This window comes from Panthera leo, chromosome A2, assembly GCF_018350215.1.
Source record: "Panthera leo isolate Ple1 chromosome A2, P.leo_Ple1_pat1.1, whole genome shotgun sequence".
NCBI lineage: Eukaryota > Metazoa > Chordata > Mammalia > Carnivora > Felidae > Panthera > Panthera leo.
The window spans coordinates 34965311-34984548 of record NC_056680.1 but is presented as its reverse complement, the minus strand read 5'-3'; the positions used below and the strand labels follow the sequence as shown (position 1 = coordinate 34984548).

The window sequence follows — 19238 nt, the reverse complement described above, 5'->3', positions numbered from 1 at the left end:
ACCCTGTTGTGGGAACCTTTCCAAGTGCTATATATTACCTTGACTATTTAAATTATTTCAATCATTATTTATAAATGAATAACATGGCCCACCTTGAGAGGTGAGTTAAATTACATATAAAGACAGCCTAGACCATTAATGGACAATATGTTTCATCTTAAAATTAAACAGATAAATCCATATAAGGCACTTTGCACAGAATGTGACATAATATATGCTAAGTGATGATAGTTTTGGGGCGGTTGTGTTTTTTTCTAATGTTTATTTATTTATTTTTCTGAGAGATCATCAGTGCATGTGCAGGAGCGCACGAGAGACAGCGCGTGTGTGCCTGGGGGGGTTGGGGGGGGGGGGTAGAGGAAGAGGAAGACAGAGAATCCCCCAGGCTGCACGCTGTCAGCATGGAGCCCAATGGAGCCACCTGAGCCAAAATCAGGAGTCAGACACTTAACTGACTGAGCCACCTGGGCACCCAGGTTGTGGTTGTTTTTGAAATCATCAGTATCTCCTTTAACAACTCAGTGATTGAAGCATTGTACCTGGAAGGATTCAGAGGTTGAATCTGGGTTGGTTAGCAATCCCTTCAATGGTATAACCATAGGAGAGTGGGCTTTGTATCGGGAATCTGCCATCACTAGCCACAGGGATATTTTTGGAACAAAGATTTATTTTGATGATGAGAGGAATTTAAAAGGGAGGCTTCAGGGGCACCTGGGTGGCTCAGTCGGTTAAGCGTCCCACTTCGGCTCAGGTCATGATGTCGCGGTCCATGAGTTCTAGCCCCGCGTCAGGCTCTGTGCTGACAGCTCAGAGCCTGGAGCCTGCTTCGGATTCTGTGTCTCCCTCTCTCTGACCCTCCCCAGTTCATTCTCTGTCTTTCCCTGTCTCAAAAATAAATAAATGTTAAAAAAAAAAAATTGAAAAAAAAAAATAAAAGGGAGGCTTCAGATTCGATTATATAAGCAATTTCTACCTAGCATGTTACTGGGCTATGCATCTAGCAAGTTTAATGTGAAAGACAGCAAATTTCATACTTTAGCAAAAAGACACTACTACAAATGATCAAACCACTTACCAGAAAGGTCAGCCCACTTTACAATATTCTAGATAATTTATAAAGTCTCAATATGATGAATACCAAAAAAAAAATCTTATCAAAAAGTTAAACTGCCATTAGGGAGAATTCTTTTCCAGTGTGAATGATTTACAACTTCATTTGAAGTGAAACAGAAAATCTACACTAAGACCGAGTCTAATAAATGTAGATTTATCCTATGTTGTTGCTTTGCTACATGGAGCGCAAAAAGGGTCTCCAAAATCTAAAAACAAAAACAAAACAAAACAAAATACTAGGAGACTGTAAAAAATATTTGAAAATGAGGTGCTGTTAACCCAGTAAGAGAACACGGTTTCAGCCAGGGGTATTGCACAGCAAAATTGAGACTAAAGCATTACTCAGCCACAAGACTCAAAATTATTAAGTGACCTAGCTACCCTAATGCTCTTAACACAGAAATTTGTTTTGTAATTTAAATTAACCAGGACTAACTTCCTGATATTCCTAAGGGCTATAGCAGTACTTGGCTGTGATGGAAAGACTACCTGAGTGCGAGTCAGTGGCAAACCTAAGTTTTCCTCTCAGCTTTATAACTATAATGCACAATTCTGCAGTGTTTTGTACAACGGAGGTAACAGCACCAACCACATAGGGTTGGGGCAGAGTTCAAATGTCATATTCTAAGAATCAGCCCGTATCAGGACCTCCCCACAGCAAACACTCAGTAAACTGGGCTGTTATTCAGAGGCTGGAAACATTCTCAATTTGCCCTCCCAAGCTACATGGCTTTGAATAAATCAGTTATCTCAGTTTATATTTTTCATTGGCTCAATGCAAAGATGATCTACCTCCCAAGTTTATTGTGAGGATTCAATGAGACATCAAATTCCTAGCATCATTCATCCATTCATCCACTCATTCGGCAGTTATTTATTTGGCTCTCGCCACATAGCAGACACCGTGTCAGGCATTGCCAGACCAGGGCGGGGGGCAGGGGGCTCCCTACCCTCACAGAACTGACAATCTAGTGGGGAAAGTACAGTTAAACCAGTGACAATAAAGCGGCATCACTACTGTTACTGTGGAAGCATAGTGCTCTGTACCTAGTAAGCAGTCAGCAAACATTTGTAGATAAATGAATATTACATCGGTTGTCTGTTAAAAATCAAAAATTATTTATCCTCAGATTTTGATTTAGAGATATGCAGTTTTCTCTAATATAACAACCAGACTTTTCAAGTCAACCGTAGTAACATATTTTGCCTTCCTTACACAAAGGTAACAACAATTCAAAGGTGCGAAAGGCCTCACGATGGGGACTCAGAGAATCTGTCCAGAGTGCAGTGCCTGGGTTTTTCGTAGTTAACTGATTTGCTTTCCATAGAGACCTTAATTGTAGATACTGGGACTCTTTCCTTCCATCTTACCTAGCTCTCCAACTGCGGTCATCAGTGTACATTGAAAAGGCAGCCCTCAGAATATAAAATGGTGACAAAGAAAAAGTAAATCTTGCTTTCCCTTTAATTGGAATAATACAAAGTTTCTCCAACCAGTTTAGGGCCAATATCCATCCAAGTCCCTAGCCCACCACATCCCCACTACCTGCTTCAGGTTTACTTGTTCTGTTCCTTCTAGTTGAACAGGCTACCCTCGATCGTCTCTTGTTAGCTGACTTCCTTTCCAACATTCAAAGCCCAACACAAAATCCCCCCTCCATGAGAGCTTCCCAAATCCAGTCTGCTCAGAATTGGCTTCATGCTTTTTGATCATACAGCATGCTATTTGATTAGAGCTCATTATCATAAACCACTCAGCATCTTAGACCTAGAGATACAGAAGAATGGAGAAAGGAATGAAAAACTTCCAGAGGAAATGAAAAGAGAGTTTTGTTTAACTCTCACTATTCGAGAGAATTATCTAATGCCGCACTATCTTAAACAGCAGCTACGAGACATATGCAGCTCTTTAGATTTTGATTTAATTTCCATTTGGCTCATCGTTCTTATTTTTTAATGAAATGTTTCATGGCGTGTACTTTTTTTGGATAGGAAACAGATTCTTGAGATGGTCAGTCAATTAACCCACAACAGAGATCGACAAAGACTCCCAACTTGCGCACCACTGACCATCAATGGATAGGCGGTGTTTGGCGAAGAGATTGAGAAAGATTCTGAAATCACATCCTGGCTCTGTGGGAATAATCACTGTGATTGATGACCTGGGCCTGTGATAGATGGAGGGCTGGAGATTGGCAGCTTGTATGCCATAAATCTGCTCTTACTTCTAAACAATCCTGGGAGTAGCTGTCAAAAATGTTGCCCTACAAATATTCACCCAGTGACCTAGTTTCTCAAGCACATGTCTGATACATGGCATCTTGCATTTTCATCAGATGAAAACACATAAGAAGCTACAAAAACAATTCACCTAATAAGACCTCATCTGAGAAGCTTCCATAGCACCTTCTCTTGTCTTATAACTTAACATTTTATTTCAGAAAAAAAAAAACAGTTTTATTTTTATTTTTTGCCATGCCACATATTTCTTAATTCAGAGTTATACATAGGGCTTCTCTAGTTACAACTTCTTCATTAAATATTCGTGTTCAGACTTTCCTGCCCACAGTACATCAAAAACATGAAATATCCAATTCCAACCTGTTTCCATTTCCCAGTGGGAAAATACTCAGTTAATAAATATTTGGAAAGATACACTTAGGAATCACTAATTATTTTTATAAAATAAGATGAGCCTATTAACATGCTCATTTGTTATAACATGATGTCCTGTGGTTATAAAAACAAACCGAAAATGTTACTTATCTTGAGAACTATTGTTATAGAAGTTAACAGGCAGTATTAAACAATGCCACTATATAAGTGTCACCATAGAAATAGTTTGAGAGTGATTACATTTACGTGTTTTCAAATATGGATATACGTTATTCATTTCTGAACCACAATTCAAGAATGTCTTAAAGTCTACTCTTTGGTAAGTCTAAAATCCAAAACATGCAAATATGCATCATTACAGACTATACGGTTAATGAAACAGGCCACAGCAAATTTAATTGATAATGATGAAACTAAACCAACGCTAATTTATAATTAAAAAGCAAAGACCACAGCAATTGAAAATCACTAACAACTCAAACAACACTCAAGTTACACTGGTAACAAATTATCCCTCCCCAAATTGCATGAATTCTAATTATTTGCATGCAGACACTTTGCAATGTTTCCAAGAGCTGGCAGCCAGTTTTCTTAATAGAATACTGAATTAAGAAAGCTCAGTAAACCTTAGTTACATGTCATTCTAATAGAAGGATAATTCAGTTGGTATACTAATAAGTAGACTATTCATATACAAAATGAATGCACATGAGATCTTAAAAGCAGAAGAACAGCAAAACACAAAAACAAACAAACCAAAAAACCCCAAAACAATGCTGAGTTTCAAGATAAATTTATAACCTACTAGTGGACTGCAGACTGCATTTTGAAAACTTTAATAAAGTATTAAAATTCAGCATTTTATATAGGCAATAGTACTCTGCCTGATGCTAACCTCTGTTTCATTACATTTGTAGTTTATTCCTTCTGCCAAACTTTAATCCAAAGGAAAATTAATTTATTTTTAGCTAAGATTCAAAGGAGACCTCTTTTCAGGCCATTGACTTCATTATATAAATGCTCTTTGTTTATCAGACTCCCAGGGATACCAGTTAGTAGCTGTATACAAAATGCCCAGAGACTCAACGCTTTAGGCATGTTGGGGATAAGTCAGGAGAGGCCAAAACTGCAGGCATGATTTTAAAGCAAGCCAAGAGAGATGTGCATAGAAATCCCCCATTTAGCCCCACTGCCTTCACCTTTCTCTACCCTTCTTGCATAAAAGGATTTGAGAAATTCATTAGAAATCAAAAAATGTTGGAGCTGGAGATAATCTTGTCTGAGGTCAGACACTAACAGCCTACAGGTGGGATATAGCCGTGAGTCAAGTTTTGTCTGGCCCACCTGACATTTAAAAGATAAGGAAATTACACATAAGATTCTAAGTTCCCAGCGTGCCTTGATCTTTCGGATGATCTGGTCACACTGAGCCCATTTTGGGCATAGCTAAGGATGCAATGTGCCCTCTAGATGCACACGTGCTCTTGAGCTGCTACGGTTGTCACCATTTTGTAATGTCTGGCCCCTAGGCGGATCCAATCATTTTTGTTAACTGGTCTATGAAGGTATTCGCCTTGTCCATCTATGATGGACAAGAATATACTTTATGTTTGCAGGATGCACCGATGGCCTCTTTGGGACATCTATACAGAATACGAAAATCATTGTTTCCATCCACCCTCTTACTGGAGACCTGCAATCGACAACTTATGGGAGATCTCAATGCTCCAGTATCCTACCCCTACTCTGAGGCTCCTTTCTCATTACCATTCCATATAAAAAAGGCTTAATGTGGTGTTTTCCTGCCAGTATACGCATTCTTAAAGGATGTAAAGTTCTTGCCTAGTTGATAAAAAAATACTTATTGAATATTTACACAACATTTATTCAGTGAGAAGTATGATCTGCCAGCCTGCTGACCCTAATCTAAGATATATTATCAATTTCAAGAGCACTGAAGGGCTTTTTCCTCCTACTGTGTGGTAGCTCATCTAAACCTGGGGGCTGACATACTGTAGTCACTTCAGAGCCTATGACTCAATCCATCCATTCTTCATCTACATTCGGGAGAAACACACACACACACACACACACACACACACACACTCCTTTGGGTGTATACAGACTCAGCTTGCATTTATTCTTGGGTAAAATAGAAGCATGCCTAAAAGAGTAGGTCTAGTCAGGACACAGTAAAGGTAAATACAGGTGATGGCAACAGCAGAACAATGACCTTGGCTGAGGATGGGCTCTTCCTCCCTTCTGGACTCTGGGTGAGATTTGGTTTGACTCCTTCCCTGCATGGAGGAAGAATCTGCTTAATGAATAGCCACATCACTCAGCATATCCATCCATCTTCTGAGAGAAAATTGCTGTGATTATATCATTTGTCTTTTCTTTCTCTGAACCTTTATTTTATAAAGATGGGGGAAGGAGAAAGAAATAGTGCGCCAACATGGTCCCCTAAGTGCTTTGAAGACATTATCTTTAGAAAAATCCAATTAGTTTACACAAATTGTTAACAAAATAATTCATTTTCTTTCTACCCCAAAGAAAGGAAAAATTGCTGTCTGTTGTTATTTTCTCCCTGCTACAAAGATGAAGTGAATTTTTCTCTTGCTATCAAACAATTTGAGAGCAGAAGGCCTTTCCTTATTTGCTAAGTGAAGTTTCTCTTCAGTCCCTGAAGACCACACTTACAATATTTTCTAAATCTATAGGAAAAAAACCCATGCTGTGACTGAAAACCTTAGGGATTTAATTTTGTACTACACCCATAAGCATATTCTTTGGATTATTGTGATTAATGGAAGTGCTGTCAAATATTAAATAGAGTAAAAAGCTACACAAAGATATTGTAAATACACACACACACACGCATATGCTATACTGACAGTTTAATATTTACATCACTCTCCATTTGAGTTATCTCTGAATTGCAAACATGCACACATATACATATACATCCATCCATACATACACACTCACACACAAGTAGTAACAAATGAGGGAGAGGTTCAGATTTTACCAGAACATTCATTCCTTCTTCACTTAATAACGTAACAACTATTTTCTGAGCACCTATTATATGTGAAATTCCTTACTAAAAGTGAGAGATAAGAAGATGAATAGCACAGGTTTCTAGAATTATTTCGGGTCACGGTTCTCAATGCATGTGATAAGGATAGATACTTGAGACATTGCCCGAGTAAAATAAAAGTGTTTGGAAATTTTTAGTTCAACACAATCAAGTTTCCTATCTGCAAATCTTTCCAGAACTTGTATACACATCACATGCACTGCAAATCTCCGAGAGGAGAACATACCAGACAGTCAGTACTGCCCCAACACTTAACAGCTTTTTTCCAAGGAGCATCGTGAGGGTACAGCATTTTGTGAACTGGAAAATGCTGGCCTAGACATTTTATTGGATTAAGGCTCTAAAAAGGAAAAGGGCCTCATGACAATTTTGTTTTTCTTTCTCCTTAAACTAGGATCAGTGTGGTACATTTCTTTTTTTTTTAATTAAAAAACATGTTTATTTATTTTTGAGAGAGAGAGACAGAGCAGGGGAGGGGCAGAGAGAGAGGGAGATACAGAATCTGAAGCAGGCTCCTGGCTCTGAGCCGTCAGCACAGAGCCCCACGCAGGGCTCGAACCCATGACCCATGAGATCGTGACCTGAGCTGAGATAGGATGCTCAACCAACTGAGCCACCTACGCGCCCCAATACATTTCTAATTTTACCATAAAACTCTCTACAGCTAATATTTTAAGTTTCTTTTAAAAAAGTAACATATACCCACATTAAAAACAAATCCATAAAACACGTAAGTATAGGAAATAAAAAGTCTAAGTCATCCTAGCCTAACACCAGGTTTAACTAACACTATATAGGGAATGTTTATATACTTTCTGGCACTATTTTATGCCTGCGCTAATATTTTTTCCAAAATTGTTTTGAAACTGTATATTTCGTTCCTTGTTTTTTTCACTCAGCAGTACATCATGGGCATTTTTCCTTAACAGTGCATATAAATCCATCTCACCGTTTGCAGTGGCTACATTGAATCCCACTGTTCAGGTGTACAATGACTTACTTTACCAATCTCCTTTTGACGGAGATAAAACTCTCCTCCAACTACTTGCCGTTAAAATAACAAAATCCTAACATTCACTTTTCTAAACCTGTCCAATCGTTTTCTTAGATAAGCATACCAAAATGGAATTACGTAGGATCCGCACATTTTACACTTTGGGACACACTGCCGAATTGTTTTCAAAAAAATGGTATACCAAGGTATACAATCAAACTTTGAGATTTTCACACAGCTTAAAACTGGGACAGTTTTTCAAAAAGTTCAAGTTGTCATCTCAAATGATCTTTAAGAAATTGACAACTGAACTCTAATGGTGCTTGGGGCCACTCCTAAATACTTGTTTTCAGTGTGGTATAATATTTATTTTCCTTAACTATGAATTGAGGCCATAGGCTCGAGCTCACATAAATAACAATATTCATATAGCACTGTAATAATTCTCCTATAAATTCATGAGATTGACAGGAAATATTTATTTGCATCTCTAGTTGGTTTGGATAATTTGAAGTCTTATCAAATGTCCACAGCTGACTCTGAGGCAAGGTCAATATCATCAATCAGATGATCAATGGATTATCACTAGAACGAGCTTACACCAAATAACAACCTGTCTGCTCTAATCCTCAAGTCAATTCGCTACACTTAGCAATCCAGTAGTGGTACAAATTCTTAAAAAGCCAACACACAACCACTGTTGTTCTGACAATTTCTTTTATATTATAATTGTAAAACAATGCTTTATTGTAATGTGCCAGGGTATTCTAATGCATATTCCTTAAGCAACTTTCAGTAAAGTAATATTGAATAGTAAGGTAAAAACAAGTATAAGATATACGAGAAAGCTTTTTAATATTTTAACCAAAAACACCACACTTTTAAATGGATGGTGATATTCCCTATGTAATCATTAAGTCATAAACGAATACCTCTAAATACACAGTTTTGCTTAATACAGTTTTAAATCAGGCCAAGTATGAGTTACATAGACAATTCTATTAAGTGTAATCTTTTCATATATCATTTCCATATACACCTGTCAATACAATAGCAGCGACTCAAGAATAAATGATTCATTAGGCACTCAAAACTTCTTGTCTCATGTAATTTATCTTTATAATTTTAAATTACTAAAGAATCCCAAGGATCTTTTCTTACTAAAGTATTTTGAAATGATCCATATTTCATTAAGTTTCAAGAACAACCCCCCACACACATACCCACACACTCAAAATTAAGTAACCATTAAACTTACTGTCATAATTCATATATCCATAAGGGAGAAAAACTAATTCTAAATTTAGATAGTTACATCTAGCGAACCATTCATCCTTTTTCACCTGTTACACAATCACTAACGATCATAAAGAGTTGAAGCTGTCTTTTTTAACCCGAAACAAGAGAACACCACTTTTGGGTTTTCGTTGTTTAGTCTTCCTTTATAAAAGTATGTGTGTGTGTGTGCGTGTGCGTGTGTCTGCGTGTGTGTGTGTGTGTGTGTGTGTGTGTGCGTGTGTGTGTATAAGGGCACAGGTATTCTTCAAGTTATGATGGCAATTTCCGACATCGTTACCAAAATAAAAACTTGGTTTGACCAAATATTAAAATATTGACATTACAAATCTGTTAACGTACAGCTCATTTCACACATTTGTGTACTTTTAAAATTCACTTCCATTTGATTGACTATTTTAATCCTCCTTAACTAGTAAGTGAAAATAAATGGTGTGTTCCTAATACCAGAAATACGGAAAAGAGAAAGTACTTTGGGTCTACAGGGAAATCTATTAAAACCAGCCCGTTTTCCAGTTAACCTACTCTGATTCTGTTTGTGTACTAACCCACTGTACTGAGAAGACAGATCTCAAATTCACGGGCTCGCAAAAACATTGTCCCGATTTCATGTTTTGACAGCAGAAATTGGCCCAAATCTCCAACCATTTCCCCTACAGGACCCTGGCCGGCTGGTGCCATCCAGGTGCGGCACAGTCTGACAAGGGGAACGTCGCGTCAAATTCCACTCATCTGTCAGTGTAGTGGATTATTTCTTGAGAGACTGAAATTGGCTACTTAGGATGGGAAGACCATCAATCTTACTGTGTAAGGGATGGCGAAGGGGCTGCCGGTAAGAGGCTGGCAAGAGGGGGACCAGCCGCTCCTAAGCAGGTGAGGAGGCAGCTGTAAAGCCTTCCCTCTCCCCCACTCAGGGCTCTGAGGGAAAGAGTTGTCATTTTTCACATTTCCCGGATACTTGGTATGCACGCTGTGTCCGCCTGCTCCTGCTTTATGAAAGAGGCGATTTTTCAAGCTTAGGCAAATGTGGCAAAGCTCAGGGTCTGCCTGGTGTCTCATTTTTTCTCATCATGTCACTTGTTTTAACTGATTTGAGAAAATGAGATTATGTTTTTCCTTTTTGCTCATTTATCCAGCTATTTATTTATTTATTTGCTCATTTAGGGGTGGATTGTCACAGATAACCGGTCCTGATTTCTCTCTTGTTTTCATACACATTTCATTAGTGTCCCTGAAGATTTAAGGCCCACAAAGGGAAACATCACAACTCTCATCACAAAAAGCATATATTTACTCTTAAAATCAAAACAGATTGTATTAAAGGAGATTGTATTTCTGACTGAAAGAATCTAGAATATTGCTATGTCCAAGATCTATCGCTTTAATCTTCGCAGCTATTGTTGAAAACCCAAGAAAGTTGAATAAACCTATTAGGTAGAACAATTGGACTTTCACTCTGATATCATTTTAATCTTTCTGCATCGAGAAAGGAGTAGATATAGTTTCTTAATTTCATCAATGAATCTGAAATGGAACTCAAATGTGTAAGCACTTCAGTTGAAACTGGTTTGGGCACTAAAATTTCTTAGGGTATTTGACACACGGATCAACCACGCATTGATGATGAGAAGCAATTTGTATCAGTCGACAGTGGAGAAAACAAACACTGAGTTTCATTTTAGTCAGAACTTAATGTTTCTCAGTTTAAGATTATAATATTTTGATAACAAGCCCCATAAGGATTTACTTACAAGTAGCATGGCCATAACACCTGACCAAAAAAACCTCATGTATTAACTGATTAACAGAGATAGTCTAAGTGAAAGCGTGCATTGCAAAGCGTACTATATTTCACAACTATACAACCTGAGTGTAACAGACACATGACATTTGGTGATATATTCTAGCCAGGTATCAAAGAGCTAAAAAAACAAACAAAAAACATTCACAAGAGTAAAACGAGATTTTTGTCCCAGGTGGATTATTAGCTGTGTGCACAGCAAAACTTGACTCATTCAGCGTTTCTGACCAGTACCTTTGCAGTCCATTAAGGGGACACGTCAGTAATCGCTGATATTTATGAAAAGCTTCACAGGTTTGCAAAGCACTTCCGCAAAGACGATTTTATTTACGCCCCCGTAATACCCCTAAATGGGAAACTGGGCTCAGAGAAGAAAAGTGACTTTCCCAAGGTCATGCCACCTGATGTTATGTCACCGAGAGGAGGACCGGCCCGAGCTCCACACCAACCAAGGACACCACCGATTGCCTCTGCGGGGAGCCACCTTTCAAAATGGGTTTGCAATTTAAAGGAGTCCAGGGATTAACATAGATTGGAAGTTTTCACAAATTATGGAAAACCGTTCAGACCTCCTCAAAGAGGCTACTTACTTGGCATGGCCATTCTGTGCCCTGGGAGGCATTACCCCCTCCCTGGGAAACAGGGCAGGGAGGTGACATCAGACCGTCCTGACTTCCACTAGCAGTTATTGGCTGTGCCTTCTCGCACTAGTCACCAGATCCCTCAGAACTTCGGTCTCCTGGGCAACAGGATGGGGGGGGGGGGGGGAGGGCAGCGCTACGTTTGGGGCGGTGGGGTGCAGAACCTACTTGCATGGGGACTAAGACAACGTGACACTGTGCCTGAAACACTCACAACAGTTACGTTTGTTAGGAAGTCTTATTGTTCAGTATTACAATGCATGAAGATTTCCCGCGTTATTTGTACGGCTGAAACAAGTCAAAGGCATTTTCGCCACAACAGACTGGCGATTAACTGACTAACCTGAAGATTCCAAAACCTACGTTTGTTCTTCCTCCACCTCGGCGCGGAAGCCTGGGGGTGTGGCGGTCCCCGCTCCGGGTTCAGGACCCACGAGGCAGAAATGCGAGCGCGCGGCAGGGGCGGCAGAGCGGTTTCTATACACGCCTGCAGGGGCACCAGCGCCCGCTCGCCTTCCCTCCCAGACCCGGGGCGTGGGGAGTGAGGGTGGCTGGGGCCCAGACGCAGCCCGGGGTTCAGGACGCCCCCAGCCCCTCCCCCCGCCCCCGCCCCCGCCCCCTCCCCCTCCTCCCTTGGTGGCCCGGCTCCTGCGGCTCGCGCGCTCCCCTGCAGCCCCGTGCGGGCGCGCGGGAGGACCCAGGGCTGCACCCTCGCGCGCTCCTTCCTGCCAGCAGCCCGGAATCAGCCCGGGGAGGCAGCAAGCGGCGCCCCGGGAGATGTTGCTGGACGACTGTGCCCCGGAGCCCGGGATTGGTGCCCAGGCCGCTCGCGGAGCCAGGGAAAGGCTAAGGCGTGGACGCTGGACCGCGCAGCTGGAACGAGCCGAACGTTTGGGAAGAGGCCAGGAAGAATTTGGAGAGGGGCTGGAGGGCTGGGAGCGTTTCAGAACTGAGGATCTGGAGCTTGCCGCGCAACTAGTCCCCCCGAGCCCGGACTTGGGGATGAGGGTGGGGGGAGGAGTGTGGGGGGGGGACAGGCGCAGGTGGAGGGGGGAGTAAACCAACGCAAAGGCTGAAATTAAACAGAATGTGGAAAGAAATCTTTTCAGACAACCAGGGAGGGTAAGGACAATCGAGCTGGGGGACAGTAACGAGAAAGGCAAAGAAGGAGAAAAAAAAAAAATCCAGACTGAAGAGTGAGGCCATGGAAGGATGAGAAATGTACTTTAAACAGAAAGGCAAAGAAAGAAAAATGCGTCCGGAAATCAAAATTCAACATAGGGGGGAAAATCAGGCTACAGGCAACGTGTTCCTGAAAGTGTCAAGAAAGAGAGAGAGAAAGAGAAAGAAAAAAAAAAAGCCGCCGAACAAACTGGAAGAACAGAAAGTGAAGGGAGAAAGGAAAGGAGACAAATTAAACCAGACAAGAAATAGTAAGTTATTTTTAAATTTCTTTCTCATTGACAAACTACTTCCAAAGTTAATTTTGGCACATACATCCCCCCAAAATTCTGAGCTGCATAGACACCGACATTAGAGTATCTACACTTAGATAGGCTATCCCGGGAATATATACACATTATTTTATTGGTAGCAAAGATCATGTTTTGCCTCTAAAAAATCCTCAAGTCTTGCAAGTTATCCCACCTTGTGCAGAATATTTTGCTCTTGGCCAAAGTACCCCAAAAAACCATGACTTCTACTTTTTAAGGCGTGAGGAAGAGGGCAGGGAGATCTCAGCGAAGACCTTTTTTTGTTTTGTTTTGTTTTTTTCCTGAGAAATTAATAGAAATACCTCTGAGGCATTTTAGGATCCCCCCCCCCCCACAAGCATCCAGCCAACAATATGTCTTGGAATTCAGAGGCAAGCTGCCCGCATCATAGCACTTTCTGTCACTTACATTCCACCATCTGTTAAGGTGACAGCAGCGAGACTGGAGGCTGCATTGGAGCCAGCTTCCGACTTACCTGGTCTGTGCAGGTGGTGCTGCTGGAAGGTGTGCTGAAGGGTTCCATGGCACAGGAGCACTGCACAAGCACTTATCCACAAATACAGGACCCAGGACATTGCAGAGACCATTGCCATTCTCTAAAGACAACATGAGACAGCAAGGATTACCTCCAGCTTCAAGCCCCCAGCTCAGTCAGTCCCAATGATGAAAGAAGGAGGGGGGGGGGGGGTCTCAGACGTCATGTCCCCTTTGCTACTTTGCTGGCTGGAATTAATAACCCAGCAGAGGTCATGCCATGAAATGGGACTGACGGAAAGCTCTCTCCAAGAGATCGTGAATTCTTTTTGAAATTCTGCAAAACCCAACTCCAAGGCTTGCCAAAACACAGAAATAAATTCAAGTTTTTGCCTTTGGGTTAGGCAGTTTGCAAGATAGTATCCTGACTATACATCCTGTTTTGCGCAATGATCTTTAAACTATAGTTATTCCAGGCAGTGAAAAGCTGCAGACTCCTGTTCCTTCTAACTTCATTGTAAGTCTGACATAAGCCTGAAAGGAAAGAGTGGATTCTTTTTTTTTTTTTAATTCTACAGTCATGAATTTTTAATCATTCTGCTGTCTTCTAAACTAAGTAATCATTTCTCAGAGGCATGTTGTAATCTCCTGATAGAACCGGTCTTTCTGGCTGGACTTAGAATCAGAAGGAATTGTCCTCAGCCAAAATGAGTTTCAGATGCAACATCTATGCTTCTATCCTAGAGCGAGCCATAATTTACAATATTGCTTTGCCTTCTAAGATCCCATTGTGGCATGTGTTGTATAGTGTTGATGAATATGCATATACAGGTGGTGTATGTATTTATGGATGAACATGTACCTTTTCTCAGGCGCTGAAACTTTGACAGTCTTATCTGCACCTATAAGGATCTTAGGAGCTACAGAGACTCAACTGTGTTACATATTGTCCAATTTCTCAAACAACACCTTATGCTGCATTTCATATTGCCAAATTAATCAAACTTGAAGCATCGTCCTTACTCAGCCAGTGATATGGAAGCATTTTCTCTACAAGAATCCAGTTAAGTGTATGCTTTTCTCTTAGAGCTCCGGAACCCAGATTGTTCCTTTTTAACATTTTCTACTGTCAAATTACACACTACAAGTATTTCAACTATACATTTAAAACCTGCTAGTGACCTCCCAGTGTGGTTTCTTTATTCACGGAAATTGGCACTCTTTCAAAAACTGATGTTCAGAAAGCAGAAAGATACACACACACACACACACACACACACACACACATGTATATACAGACATAATAGAAGATAATTTATGGGCTTTAGGAGAGAGATGCAGTCTTTAAGAAGGGTTTAGGACTATAATAGACAAATGGTGACAACCATAATTAAGTGCAAAGTAGGAAAACATTATTTGCAACAGCATGGTGCCTTTCATGCCTCACTCTGTGATTCAGATGGACCATTCACTTTATAATTACTTTCACTGCCCACTGTTTACTTTTGTAGACAACAGATTTAGCTTCATTGTCTTCAGAACTATCAATATAACATAGATGCATTCTCTTCAGCACAGATAAATAGCAACACCCCTTTTGTGAACCTTGAAATGAATGCGTTTGGGGGCCTTTTTCAAATACCCTGCAAATTGTAGAAAGACAAAATAGAGGTGACTGTGGCATGCATTGACTACTTGTGAATTTCAGTTAAAATGCACTAGGAATTCATCTCAACTTTCAAAAAGCCTACCACAATCAAAACTTAACAGTTTTTCAATGACTGTGCTTTCTCTTGCTCATTTATTCACCCACATATATTTTAGCACTTAAAAAGATTACTGTGACTTCACATTTGCAGTATTTTCCTTCTTTTTCCTTTTTTAATTTAACTTTCTTTCATTCTTAGCATCACTTCCAAGGCTCGTGCATTATCACTCTCATGGCTTACTCTTACCAAGAGCTTGTCTCCATGTTAATAAGTGTCTTCCACCAAAATAATGCATCCAGCCTTACATAGTTCCCTAGATATGACTGAACAGGTTACAAATCTGTTTTCTGAACCTTAAATCCTTAAAGAGGCTTCTTACCTGAAAAATCCAGCCAAGAGCAGAGTACTCTATTAGTGTTCATTGGAAAGCTCTAACACTTTCTAAAATCCATCTGTGCACAATTGGAGATCTTTTTTTTAAAAAAAGAGCTTCCCAATAATCTTCTTTATCAGGATTAAAAAATATGTTTTTTCTTCCGATGCTATTTCCACAGTAAAGAAGACATCGGGTGCATTCAGACTGTATTGTCAGAAAAGGAGCCAAGGTTTGAGGGGTGGAAACCTTGTCATTTTCACCTTTAAATCATCTCCTGGCGTCACCTCTGCCTGATGAGACCTTTGAAGGGATGGTGGAATAATGTGCAGTTTCCTGATGAGAGTCAGTTTACAGTTAATGACGGACCATCCCCGGTCCTGTGCATTCAGGGCAGAGTAAGGCAGCAAAATGCAGGAGCAGGGCTGCTATACGGTGCTGTAAGTAGCAGTAGTCTGGTAGTCTCTTTCGATACATCCCTCCTCTGTAAAGTATCACATGTCTTAAAGTGACATTACCCTCTATTACAGCTACAGTGAATTGTAATGCCTGCCCACTAACTCTTCAACAACTCAAGCAGCACTTTAACACTGTATTGCCTGGTATGTTATGTAGAGCTATTACTGATGCCTTTCATTTGCCAAAAGAGTGAAGAGGGAAGGAGAAACAAAAGAAAAAGCATTCTGCTAATATTGATAGTGTTAATGGGGGTTAGACTTGTAACAATAAATGCAAAAGTGAACTGCAAGCCATTTCTTACCTCTTCACGTTCTTTGAACCAGTACGTTAACCAAAAATATTGTTAGGCTTATACAAATTTAAGTCTGTCGATTGTTTTGGCAGCTAAATCTGGGAATATGGTATACTTGGAATACAATATATGCATAAGCCCGATAGAAACCTTCTGAGGTTTTTGAACATGTTTAATAAATAGAAACATGTCATTTTCAGCATCAAAGACTGGGTTATGACAAATAAATATGCTCAAGGCATTTTTTAAAAAATTTCCCTCTCCCTCTAATAACATGCTGGTGTGGGGAGAGAAAACACTCAGAAATTGGATATTTTGTTTCTAGTACTATGCTTTGGACACTCTCTTCTTTGGAAACATAGTGTGATTGTACCTGAACGTCAACGATGCACGCAAGTTGACCTAGTTTTCACTTACAGACTGCATGAGCACTGATTCTCAGAAATACTCATTCAGTTATTTCATGAATTGCTTATAAAGCACCTACTATGTGTTAGACACTTGGACAAGGCAGAGAACAAAACCAATGTGGTCGCCACTGTTACAGGTCATACTGATGAGGGAGCATGGGACAAGCTGAGGGCAAAAACAGGCTGGCACCCCTGCCTCCCAGGTGGAACATGTGTGATATTCCTCAGACACTCCTGGCTACCCAAGAACAGAGGAAGGGGGTTTAAGTGCTTGCCATGGTAATGTGGGAAACTACAGCAAATGAAAAACTGAATTCCTTTACTGCCTATAGCCCATTGACAAGTCCTTGACACCAGGAGAGTGACCTCCCTCTAGGAGCTCAGCTGCCTTGATGAGGACACTTTGCTTGGGGCAAAAGGGAATCTTAGCTTAACATTATCCCAACCTCCGAGATCCTGTAAGTCTACTTCCTTTGTCTCAACTACCCCGAGATATGTGATGGCAATCATACTCCAAGTTTATGGCCCCCCGAAACACATCTGAAGGGTCTCATGACTGAGGTTGTATTCAACAGTAATAAATGGCGTTTCCCTAGCAACAGCTAGCCCAAGGTCCTTGAAATCTTGCTTCCAAAATACCTTAGAGACTTAACTCTATCCCTAACTCCCAACCTGAGGGTATATAATCATTTACCTGCCACAACCCCAGTGCAGCTCTTTCTGCCCACGGGTCCTGTCCCTGTGCTTTAATAAAATCACCTTTTTGTACCAAAGACGTCTTCAAGAATTCTGTCTTGGCTGTCGGCCCAGACCACCCACCATCACCCCAAAATTTCATCAGTACTGTTTAGTCTTTCATCTTTTTTTGAAAATCAAAGTGGTTCCCATAATTTTCCTTGTTCACAAACCTTTGGAAATACCGCAGAATACTCTTGCCTTGTGCAGGTGTCATAAAGAAGGGCCAATGCTGGGGCGCCTGGGTGGCGCAGTCGGTTAAGCGTCCGACTTCAGCCAGGTCACGATCTCGCGGTCCGTGAGTTCGAGCCCCGCGTCAGGCTCTGGGCTGATGGCTCGGAGCCTGGAGCCTGTTTCCGATTCTGTGTCTCCCTCTCTCTCTGCCCCTCCCCCGTTCATGCTCTGTCTCTCTCTGTCCCAAAAATAAATAAAAAATGTTGAAAAAAAAAATTAAAAAAAAAAAAAAAAAAGAAGGGCCAATGCTGCTACCATGCTATTTTGGAAGCCATCCCCTTTTTTCATGTTACAGAGTGAAAGAGTGAGAGGCCCTGCAGACACGGAGCTCTTCCCCACTGGTCTTTCCCATTGCACATTACATATGTAACAACACCAAAGTTCTAGTTAGTAGTGTGTGTTTCATTTCAGTGGTTCATGATTGTTGTGTTGGTGACACCTACAGAAATTTTACACCAATAGTGCAATCTCAAGAAAAAATAATACTGGCAGTGCAGCAGCTAATGTGCATTAAACTTTTGCTATGAGTAGCATTACTCTATATGATGTTGTTTATAAGGTATAACTTAATCCTTTTTACTAACTCCATAGGATAAGTGTTATCATTCTTATCTCCATTTCAAAGATGAGTAACCGGAGGGAGAACAGGGAGATTTAAAAACTTGCTCAGGGTAATATAGCTAGTAAGCCTTAGAGCAGGTTTCAAACTCCAGTGATCTGGCTCAAGAACCCATCTCATAAAATATTTCATGGTTAAAACAACACCCCAAAATTAACCATTACATTTTCTTATTTCCTTACCTTTAAGATGGTCTCAAAAAAAGTATTATTCATTCATTCAAGACGTATATATTGAGTACATTCCAGGCTTTTGAAATATAGATGTGTGTAAGGTAGTCTCTATGATTTTTTTTTTTTTGGTTTTGTTTTTGCTATGCTAATGCATTCAAATTAAAAGGAGGTTCACATTTACTAATAAAGGCTACCATTTTGAAAAAGTAACCATTATGTTCTTCCTTTCTAGGGATTAAATAAAAGCTAAACATAGTTATCTACAAATTAGTTCAGTTTAATAAGCTTGAAAGACATAGTAATGGATTATGTTCAAGGCACTCAGATAAGCATTGTTAATTTTTCAAAAAAAGACTGGAAGAAAGACTTGCTCTTTCAAGCTTAAGTGACTTTCAATACATGTATATGATGGAACAAGAATATCAACGTAGTTCCAGTTTTTTCTCCCAAATACCTTGCAGTCCATTGTATTGCAGCCAATGACCATTTGTCCTAATACTATAGGCATCAACAAATATTGGCATTTAAGGCGATTTAGTCCATTATCCCAACTTTTTTGTGATAGCAAAACTATTCTCACACCTTTCAAAGAAGTTGGGTCTTTCTACCCTCTGGCCATACAAGGACTGTCTGAGTATCCGAACTCCTTTATGGTTGAGTGGGCCATAAAGTTCTGGCCAATGAAGTATCTGCAGAATTGATGGTG

General features: G+C 40.3%; 1 protein-coding gene across 1 annotated transcript in view; it reads right to left on the bottom strand.

Moving 5' to 3' along the window:
- The window catches only part of TAFA1 (TAFA chemokine like family member 1), a 503134-nt gene extending 489442 nt beyond the window's left edge, over window positions 1-13692 (bottom strand). The window contains exon 1 of the mRNA XM_042929933.1: window positions 13530-13692. Within this exon, the coding sequence (XP_042785867.1) occupies window positions 13530-13647 (118 nt within the window). The 5' untranslated portion in view covers window positions 13648-13692. The remainder of the gene's footprint in view (window positions 1-13529) is intronic.
- Window positions 13693-19238: the final 5546 nt, after the last annotated feature.